The 10,079-nt window shown below is 55.8% G+C and overlaps 1 protein-coding gene across 2 annotated transcripts in view; it reads left to right on the forward strand.

Annotated features, from left to right (window-relative positions):
• The first annotated feature begins 2,271 nt into the window (after window positions 1–2,271).
• The window catches only part of IGFBP4 (insulin like growth factor binding protein 4), a 12,026-nt gene continuing 4,218 nt past the window's right edge, over window positions 2,272–10,079 (forward strand). For both annotated transcript variants that reach the window (XM_019638832.1, XM_019638831.1), the window contains exons 1-2: window positions 2,272–2,910; window positions 9,881–10,038. In XM_019638832.1, the coding sequence (XP_019494377.1) occupies window positions 2,562–2,910; window positions 9,881–10,038 (507 nt within the window). In that variant the 5' untranslated portion in view covers window positions 2,272–2,561. The remainder of the gene's footprint in view (window positions 2,911–9,880; window positions 10,039–10,079) is intronic.

Below are 10,079 nucleotides of genomic sequence, written 5' to 3' on the forward strand. Positions count from 1 at the left end.
CCTTCCCAGGAGCTTCTCTAGGCTTCAAGTTCAGCCACTCCTGCTCGCCTTCCTCCAGGTCCCAGCACCTTTATCCCTCCCAGGTTTGCTGTCTAGGGGACAAGTCTGGCATAGGGATCAGACCCATCCTTCCTGGGCCCATTTTATTCTCACAAGCGCTTAAGAGGTAGGATAGGTGGAAGAGGCCTACCTCCGTTTTACAGTTAGGGACATTCAAGCGCCAAGGAATGATGCCCAAGTTCATGCAATAAGTTGATGGCAGAACTGGGTCCAGTATGATGGCGAAAGAGAGAGGGCTTGGGGCAGTTTTCTGAATCAGGGACAGGCTGGGTTTCCCCAGGGACTTGAGGAACCTGGCTTTGTTTGCCCTTCTTCAAGGTAGATGGGGCAGAAGAGACCCTGGTTCGTCTGTGAGATGTCATGGAGAGAATAATCTTGTCTCTGGCCCTAACTCTCCAGCCCTTCTGCAGTCTTGATGGTTGCCAGTAGGTGCCCTCAGTTTGCAACTTTTGGTTCTGTCCCTACAGGTTGCTTCCAGCTCCTCCTATCACCTGGACAGACTGCACTGGGAAAAAAGTATGAGGTGGCCCAATCCCTGTGAGGCTGAAAGACCCCTGCTGTGGGAGAGGAGGCAGAGAGAGGGACTCTGATCTGTGCTTCAACTTGGCAGCCCTGCAGCTTTGTAGGCCAAGCCAACAAAATTCCACAGTGGTCACCCATTATGCCTGGACAGGTGTCCTTACCCTGAGGCCAGGTGCAGAAGAGCAGAAGCCTTTGTTGGGGAGGATGGGTATTAGGAGGACCTGAGAGAGAAGCTAGGAAATGGGTCCCTGCTCCAGATGCTACCCTCAGGCCCCTCCCAATCAGCAGGATTGAGACAGGGGTGGGAAATACAGGCACCAATAGGATCTCACCGAGGGCCTAGCCAACCCCAAAAGCAACACTGCGTGAATTAGAAAAAGCCCCCCCCCTCCCCCGCCCTGCCGGCCGAGTGGCGCGATGGTTAAGAACTGGCTTGGGACGCCAGAGGGCCCTGGTTCGGATCCCACATGTGAGGGCCGGTGACACTGCCCTCTACAGCTAAGATGCTGAACAACAGCTCAACCTGGAGCTGGGCTGCCATGAGTCACCTGCGACGGCGTAGGCTGCAGCCCCTGTGGCAGTGGGTTGCCATGGGCTACTGTGTGTGGCTAGCAGCCGCTGTGAGCAGCCTTCCAGAAGCCGGTGACTGGTCTGCCTTGCCCGGGAAGAGCGCAATGATGGTGCCAACTTGGGCCAGTGAAGCGACATCCTCCACAACTAGATTGAAGAACAAAACGACAGCAACTTGTCTGTTCCCCTTCCCTCAATTCCCCAGCAGTGTTCCCATCCCCCCAATTCCCCAATAAAAATAAATAAATAAATAAAAGAAAAAGGCACCCCTTCCTCAAAACCCTTGATTGCTGACTGCTGGAAAACTGTCACAACGGCTGTACAAATCTACAATAACTACAAAACAAATGGCGCCCCCTGGAGTTGTGCAATGCACAATTTGCACACTGAGAGTGGCAAGCTCCCCAGCCAGTCTCTCCCTGGGAGGGGATCTGGGCAGCGAAAGCAAACATCCAGGAAGGAGGAAGAGGCTGGCACCCCCCCACCCCCCGCAGGGAATTCAGTGATTCCCTCTGGAAGGCAGGTGGACCAGGACCCAAATAAGCCTTGGGGAAACTGGGGGGGGGCGGGGGAGGTTCGAAGGGGCAAGTTCTCTTCACACTTCTGAGACCCGCGTTGGGTGCCTGTACCCCTTCCCCCCACCTCACCCGACTTGGTCTCTCCAGTGGTCGAGACTGAAAGCACTGGGTGGGGTGGACAGGACTCTGACTGGGGAGACTGAGTCCGTGGAGTCGGGAGTCGGGGCTCTGAGGCTGTTTTCTCAGTAGGGGGACAGCAGGCTGTGTCGGTGGGTCCGGGAAGAACCCTCCAAGGTCCGGGGAGGGGGCCAAGTAACAGCCCCTTCGCTTCCCCTCTCTCTTCTCTCGTCTCCCGGGCTTTGATTCGGAGGCGCTCTCGGCGCCTATCAGGGCTTCCAAACTGCGCCGCTTCCTTCTTGGGCAGAAAAGGACTTTCAGATGTTGCAGCCGCGGCGGCGGCGGCGGCGAGTCAGGACAGCGCCCCCTCCCCCTAACGGCCGCGTCTCTCTCTCTCCCCCTCGCCCTCCCCCAACCCACCCCGTCCCCCCACCTCTGGGAAGGCGCTGGGGGTGTGGCTAGGGGCCGGTATAAAGTCCGGGGGAGCTTGTCCGGGGCAGTCGCTCAGCCCCCTGTCCCCCTGCTGCCCGCCGCCTGGGCCCGGCCGAGGATGCGGCGCAGCGCCTCGGCGGCCAGGCTCGTTCCCCTGCATCCTGCTTGCTAACTTCCCTGGTTTCGTCCCTGTCCGCCAGCGGGACCGCCCCGTCTCCCTGCGGTCTCCGGGTCGGGTTCTCCAGGCGCGCCGGGTGCTGCCTCCCTGTGCCCCCTGCTGCCAGCCCACGCGCCCGCACCCTCCGCCCGCGCCCCGCGCCCGCGCCCCGTCCTCGCCCGGTCATGCTGCCCCTCTGCCTCGTGGCCGCGCTGCTGCTGGCCGCCGGGCCCGGGCCGAGCCTGGGCGACGAAGCCATCCACTGCCCGCCCTGCTCCGAGGAGAAGCTGGCGCGCTGCCGCCCCCCCGTGGGCTGCGAGGAGCTGGTGCGGGAGCCCGGCTGCGGCTGTTGCGCCACTTGCGCCCTGGGCAAGGGGATGCCCTGCGGGGTGTACACCCCCCGCTGCGGCTCAGGTCTGCGCTGCTACCCGCCCCGGGGGGTGGAGAAGCCCCTGCATACGCTGATGCATGGGCAAGGCGTGTGCATGGACCTGGCGGAGATCGAGGCCATCCAGGAAAGCCTGCAGCCCTCTGGTAAGGTGCCCCTGCCCTTGCACGCCCTCCCTGATGTGCTCCCCTTCCAGAAGCCCCTTCCCCAGTTGGGCTGGCCTGAAAGGCCCTTGAAAATCCCCTGTGAGTTAAGGAGAAGGCAGGTACGTGGCAGGGCCCTATTGGCATGGGACAGGCTCAGTCAAAGAAACTGCTATGGAGTGCCTAGCAGCCTGTTGCCACCACCAACCACCAAGGAGGACTCTGTCCCATTACTCCATCTCAGACCTGCCAAGGGGGCCTGTTTGGGAAGAAGTGGTCTTGGCTGCTGGTGCAGGTGTGGACAATTAAGTGACCTGAGCCCAGCCTGCAGCCTGCACTTGCACAGCCAGATAACTGGAGGGTGGTGGTGGTGGGGCTTCCTGTTCCTGATCCAGGGACCTCCCCTCACCCTGGCCACAGGTGAAACCCCAGGGAAGCCCTGAGAAGCCAGGGCTTGGGCTTTTGGCATTGAGGTGGATGGAGTGGATATGCAAATTAGAGGGGTTTTGGTGGTGGGGGCATAAAAGTTGCCCTTCCCCAAAGCCCCAGGCCAGCTCACCTAGCTGTTTGAGAGCTATTGGGAAGACAGGGGTCTCTGTGCCAGGCCTGGGCACCCCCGCTCCTTTCTTTTGGCAGGTGCCATTGGAGGTGGCAGAAACAAGCAAGTCTTGGCTCCCAGACCAGAGCTGCAGAAACCTAACGGGTGTGAGATAGGGGGCAGAGAAGAGAAAGAGAGGGAGACAGGCTTAGAAGGCCCTTTGCCCTAAATCCGTTCTTACACTTTTCTCTTTTTCCATTTCTCAGTGAGCCTCTCAGTTTCTCCTTATAATCTTCCTCAGTCTCTTTCCTTTTTTCTTTTATTCTTTGTTCTTTCCCGCTGCGTCTTTCGACCTCTAGTTTCACTAACAGCATTCTTGAGGTTTTTTTCCCCCCTTTGTATCTTCTGCCCATTATCAGTGTTTTCCTCTTTCTCTATTTCATTCCCTTTTTCTGTTTCTGTTGCCCTGCTTCTCTCACTTTCATCCTGGTCTCTTTCTGTTGCTTTTTCTGTGTGTCACTGTTTCTCTGTCTTTGTTCCTGTCTTTCTGTTACTTTTGGAATCTCTCTCCCTCTCTCTGCCTTTCTGTTTGTCTGCCTCTCTGTCTTGTTCCCTCCTGACTCTGTTTTGCTCTCCCTGTGCCGCTGTCTGTGTCTGTCCCTGTCCCTTTTCCTGGTGCTTGAAGCTTCCATTGTTGTGGTCCGGATGCTGGGACTCCGGCCCCAAGCTTCCTGCTCTGGGTCCCAGACGGCTCCACTTCCTCAATCCTCTGCAGCTTGCTGGCCAGAGGAGAGCAGGATGCAGGGAAAACAGGAAGGAGGTGGACCCCAGGGGTCTGGGCCTCAGGCCTCTCTGCCCTTCCTGCTCCTGGGCAGCCAGAGATGGGTCAGCAGAAAACATTCTAGAAGAAATGCCAGCCTGGCGCCCAGCACATCTGGGAAGGGGGGAGGGGGTCCTGGGGGATTAAGTCTCTGATCCTAGGGGCAGAGATGCCAGTGCCAGTGGGAGAGGAGGGGTACTAGTACCAGACCAGCCTAGGAGTGAGGGCTGGGCCTTTCGGCTCCCTGGGTATAACAGGACCACATTCCTTTTGTTATCTCCCTCCTCCACTGGCCAGCGGGTATCTGGCACCAGATGAGGATGGCTGGTAGCCTCCTCCTCTCTCACCAACTTGAACATGGGGAAGAAGAGCCCTCAGAGGGTCTAGGGCACCCATTTTCCCTTGGCCGGGTAGAAACACCCCATCCTGTAGTGGAGAAAAATCTGTTTCCCTAGGAGCTTTGGGCGGGCATGGCACAGACAGTTCGTGATTGGATGTTATGCAAACCAGCCTCCAAAGGCGACTTTAGGTCCCCTTTGGGTTACAGGGCCCAGGTCTCTAACGCCCCTCCCCCCTCCTTGCTTGCTTTGTCCTCCACCCATGCAACCCAGGCAGTGCCTGCAGCTATCTGGAGAGGGAAAGGGGAAGCCTGGAGGACCCTGGGGGAGACTACGTGCCTACTTGGCAAGCTGTGTCCATGCCCTCTTACCTCCCAGTCATCACAGGAGCACTCCTGACACAGCCTGGGCCACAGTGCACCAGGTGAAAGGCTCCCCCTAGAGTTGTGCAGCAGCCCTGCAGGGTCTCTGGTGAGACAAGGTGTCCAGGGCTTGGCGCCTATCCCTGCTCTTCTCTTTAGCCTTCCACTGTCAATAGGCCACTGTCCCTCCGAGGCTCCAGAGCTTGGAGATCTACGCCTCTTGTTTGGCAGAGGGATCAGGCTCTTTTTTCTGTCTTTTCCTCTTGGAGCTGAGCTTCCGCAGGTGACTGGGGGAGGGCAGCCACTTGACGTGCCCCCTCCCTTGAACTGCTATGGTCCAGCTGTCTATTATTTTCCTCAGTGGCAGGTCTCCCCCTTCCATCTCCAGCCTAACCACCCCCACCTTCCTGTCCCAGCTTTCCAAGCCAGAAAATGTTGTGGATTAACACCTCTGAGGCCACCAGAGGTGGGGGTGGGACTGGACCTGTGCGTCAGCAGTCCACAATTCTGCATAAGTGGACTGACCCTCGACTCATGGAATCTGGGGGAGTGGACAGTGGGATCAGCGTTTGGACTGAGGAGTTCCTAAACTGTGCTCTGGGTCCCTCTGGGACAGGGTTAGGGAACATGCAGGCCGGGTTAATTTTTAGTCAACGCAGCAAATACTGTCCCCCCTACTTCAGTACTGGGAATCCAGTCATGTCATGGGAACAGGGCCTTCCCAGAAATTCTGTGCCTCGGGGGAGGGGGGGGGGAGGAGCATGGCCGCTGAACACTTTTTCTTTAGCATTGGCAAGGCCAGAGTTATTGGTGCCTCGGGTATCAGGAGTCTTTCCATTTAAAGACAGAGTTGCTGCAGAGATAAGTCTTTCCTCCTCCCCCACCCCCACCCCCGCCCACTCAGTCTACTTCATCTCCTCATCTGTAAACAGGGAATGACCATAGGACCTGCCTCACAGGGTTGGGGGGTCTGGCGTGGAGTAAGAGCTCAATAAACTGGAGCAATGATGAGGATGGTGGTGAAGAGGAAGCTGAACAGATTTCAGTTGAAGTTTAAATCCGCCTCTGATGTTGGGACTTTGGGGGACGGTAGGGCAAGTGAGGAAAGCTAGGGTGGCACTCAGGGGAGTTGAGAGGGGTAGGGTGGCCTTTGGTGTCTTTTGCTGCTGTAAACATGGGAAGAACGGGCCAGCCGTCTTTCTCTCTGACTCTTGAGGTCGGCAGCATGTCACAACAGTGAGGGGGACACCCGTTGAGCCAGAGCTCAAAGAAAGGGCCCAGTACCCAGCATGGTGGTCTTGGCTTCTCCAGCAAGAGTCCAGGGGAAGAGGGAAAAGGTCTTTCTTTCAGGGTAGGTGGGTGACCCTCCCGGTCATGCCTGAAACTTCTGTGTCTAGGTGACTGGGCCCACCCGCCTCACAGCCTCACCCTTGGTGTCTTTGAGTGGAGGAGAAATCATGGAGATGAAATAAGGCAGCGAGAAAGAGAAACTCCTCTAACTTTGACTATGAACTTTGCAGCCAGTGGTGCCAAAGATGCGAAATCTTTTCTTTCTGTGGATGTTTTCCCTTCCTGTGTTGCTGGAGCAAAAGAAAAGCTTTCCCTTGTGGCTGCATGTCACTGGCATCGCTCCAAGCAGGGGCTGAAGGAGACCACCTGGCCTACCTTGGAAGCCCTGCCTCCCAAACAAACCTTTTGGAATCCAGGAAATCAGAACTTTTAGGGGGCCTAGGGCGGATTCCGGCTCCCGCTCAGAGGGGAACCCACCAGGATTGAGGTTTTCCAGAGGGCGCCACCTGGTTGAACAGCACTGGGTGGGTGGAGCTCGGGCAGGAGCAGGGGAGTAGCAAGTAGTTAGCCAGTTTTGCAGATGGGAAGGTTAACGTTTTCCAGAGACCCAAGGCTACAGCCCTCACCCCCCCAAACCCAGTGCCTAGGGGTGGCTCCTGGGATGGGTCCTCAGTCTGAGGCTGGGCAAGGAAAAGTTACAGATTACACGGAAAGTCAACAAGCCAGGGTACAACCAGTGTGTCCTGCCTCAGGTCTGTGTCTCTGGCCGGGGCCGGGTCAGAGGGCCAAGCGCATGTGGGTATGAACGCGTGGATGAGTGTGTGTCTGGACACGTGATTGTTTGTGTATATTTGTGATTCTTGAGTCCCGGCCTGTCTGTGTCTGAGTGGTCAGATACGGATATATTCTGTGGACTTATGTCCCCATGAGAGTAAGTAAGGAGCTACTCCCTGTCTTGGTGGGTTCTACTCTTAAGCTTACACCCAAGTCTGGTGTACCAAGTCTGGGACAAGTGTGCTGGTCAGTGGGGAAACCGAAAAGGGGAGGCCAGGCATGCTGCCTGCTCAGCTCCCCCAGACAACCTCCTCTATGTGACTCGGGGTCCTACCAACACAAGAGCATAAACTATGCTTGCAGGCTCCAGGTAACCCCAGGTTTCTGTGAGCAGACCCAGTACCTCCTAAGGTAAGGGATAAACATCCCAAATATCCATAAGCCTTATAATACCATAATATACCATAATACCATAATAATACCATAAGCCTTAGTCATTTGTGAACTTCAACTCATAGAAATTCAACATTGGAAAAGCCTGGTTGCGTTGAACTTGTATTTCAGATCTCTCTAGACTCTTGAGGCCTCAACCACTCAGATACTCCATACCTCCAGGGCGCGGGGCTCTCTGTCTCTGGAGGCAGCCCCGTTCATTAGAAAACTCTTAGGGCCGGCCGAGTGGCTCAGTGGGTTAAGAGCTCGCTCAGGAGTTTGAGCTCTGAGCCACAGCGGTTCAGGTCCAGCCCGAGCTGAGCAGCCGCTGAGCTGCCAACAGGTAGCAGGATGGCTCAGTTAAAAAAAAAAAAAAAGAAAACTCTTCCTTACTCCTCGAACCTGAGAACATTCTGCCCGTTTACCAAGAGGAATAAGCGTCCCTGTGCAAAGTAGTGCTTTCCTTTATGGTCGTGCAAAGAAAGACAACAAAACCTTCCCAGGGTGGAAGGGCCCCTCTCGAGTTGGTGTTGTGGGCTGTGGCAGACAAGTCCCTGTGACCCCTTCCAGCCTTTCCCAGGTAACATGGCAGTGCCTTTGTTGACGTCTCAGCTCAGCCTCTGTCGATCCACGATTTGGCTCTAATTCTTGTAGGTCTTCCATTTCCTTGTTCTCTCCATTTCTCCGGCTCCGTCCACAAGTCGCATGCCTTTGTGCAAAGTGGACGTGGAGGGATGGTCACTGTCCAGCCTGGGCCTTTTTAGCTAAAAGACTCCTTGGGAGGGTCTTAAGGGAGGAGCCTAGATCCCAGATCTTTTCTCTGGTTCATCTTATGGCCCCCTTCGCACAACCCTGGTCTTCTGAAATATATCGGCCCCTTCTTTTACCACCCCCATCAGCTGGAAGGCCTGGCTATAGTGCCTTCTCCTTGGCCGACCTTCAGGAACTTGGTGTCATCTCTGGGTCAGGAGAACCTTCTGGACTGTCCTTGGGATGTTAAATATGCAGAAGGTTGGAGTATATCTATCTGCTCCATTTATTTCTTCCCTTTGATTTTCTTCTTTCTAAGCCAGCCCTCCACTCGTGACAAAGCCTTCTTCCCATCCTTGGTGACTCAATTTTATAAATAACCTTTGGTGTGGAATGTTGACAAAGACTTTCTGAGGGTCTCGATTTCTTCCTTGCCTGGTTTCCTTTTATCCACATGCTTCCCTCTACACCCCCAGAAATAGGAGAATAAAAAGAGAACTAAGCCCCCACTCACTTTGGCTAGGCGGAAAAATACCATTTGACCCAGAGGCAGCTCTGGGACTGCTGCCATGCATGGAGGAACCTGCTAACTCCTCAGGAAAAAAAAAAAAGCCTGACGCAAACCAGATGTAACCTTCTGTCTGGCTGCCAACATCTGGAATGCTGGCAGGGGCTTTGCACTCAGGCCGGCAGCGAGCTGCCAAGCCTGAGCATTTCAGAGGTGGCTCTGATCGCACTGAGAGATCTTGCAACCTCTTTCTCCAGCTCAGCCTTGTATTCCGGTTTTGGCTGCCTGGAGGGAGGAGCAGCACTTACGGTTTTGGGACTTCTGGATTGTGTGTTTTTTGTTTGAGTTCAGAGAGAGTCTTCAGGAGATCCCAGGGAGGGGGTTTGCTCCAGCCTCACTACCCCCATCTCCGTATCCCTAGTGCCCTGGCTCTGAGCAACAGGCATGGACTTTGGATGGGGTCTGATGTCTAAGGGTGGGGGACTGAAGGGATCTGGAGATTTATCTTTTGGTCTTGGAGCCACACAGAACATTATAGAAGCATGTGTGTGTGTGTGCACGAGCACACGCATACACACATGCTCATACACACACTTTCACATGCAGGCATACACACGCATTCCCGTTTCTCTCCCATCCGGCCAATGAGGAGAGCCTTTTGGGCCAGATTTCTCATCACTCATGGAAACTTTGATTTTGGCCATTTGGAAGAGGGTCAGCAGAGCTGATAGCTCTGGGGATCCCCTGCCTGGCACAGCCAGACCTGAAAAAAGTAGGAAAGGAGACAGATGGAGAGGGGGATGGTAAAAGGAGCTGACTGGAGGGAGACAAAATCAGGCAGGGGGCCCCCCTGCCTGCCTCAGACCTCCCTGCAGGGCCCAGGGGACCCTCCTGCTGTCTGGGCAGCTGTAGCTGGTGACTCATCTGAGGGCTGGACTGGGTGGGGTGAGGGACAAGTCAAGGACTTCAAGAGGAATATTTGCCTGAAGAGATCCAGGGGAATCGGGGTGCTGCTTGCACTTCTTCCTGCCCCCTGACCCCCCATTCTTCCCCTGTGCCAGACTGAAGAATCCCTAAGAAGAAAGCAGGTGGGAGGTTGGGTTGATATGCTACCCTGTCCTTTCTTGGTGCTTACCTCTCCCCATCTTGGCCTGCCTGCAGACAAGGATGAGGGTGACCACCCCAACAACAGCTTCAGCCCTTGCAGTGCCCATGACCGCAGGTGCCTGCAGAAGCACTTTGCCAAAATTCGAGACCGGAGCACCAGTGGGGGCAAGATGAAGGTCATCGGGGTGCCCCGGGAGGAAGCCCGGCCTATGGTGAGGAGCTCTGACCTCAGATGCCCATGTGCACAGGCGCG

This window comes from Hipposideros armiger, unplaced genomic scaffold (assembly GCF_001890085.2).
Source record: "Hipposideros armiger isolate ML-2016 unplaced genomic scaffold, ASM189008v1 scaffold_40, whole genome shotgun sequence".
NCBI classification, from domain to species: Eukaryota; Metazoa; Chordata; class Mammalia; order Chiroptera; family Hipposideridae; genus Hipposideros; species Hipposideros armiger.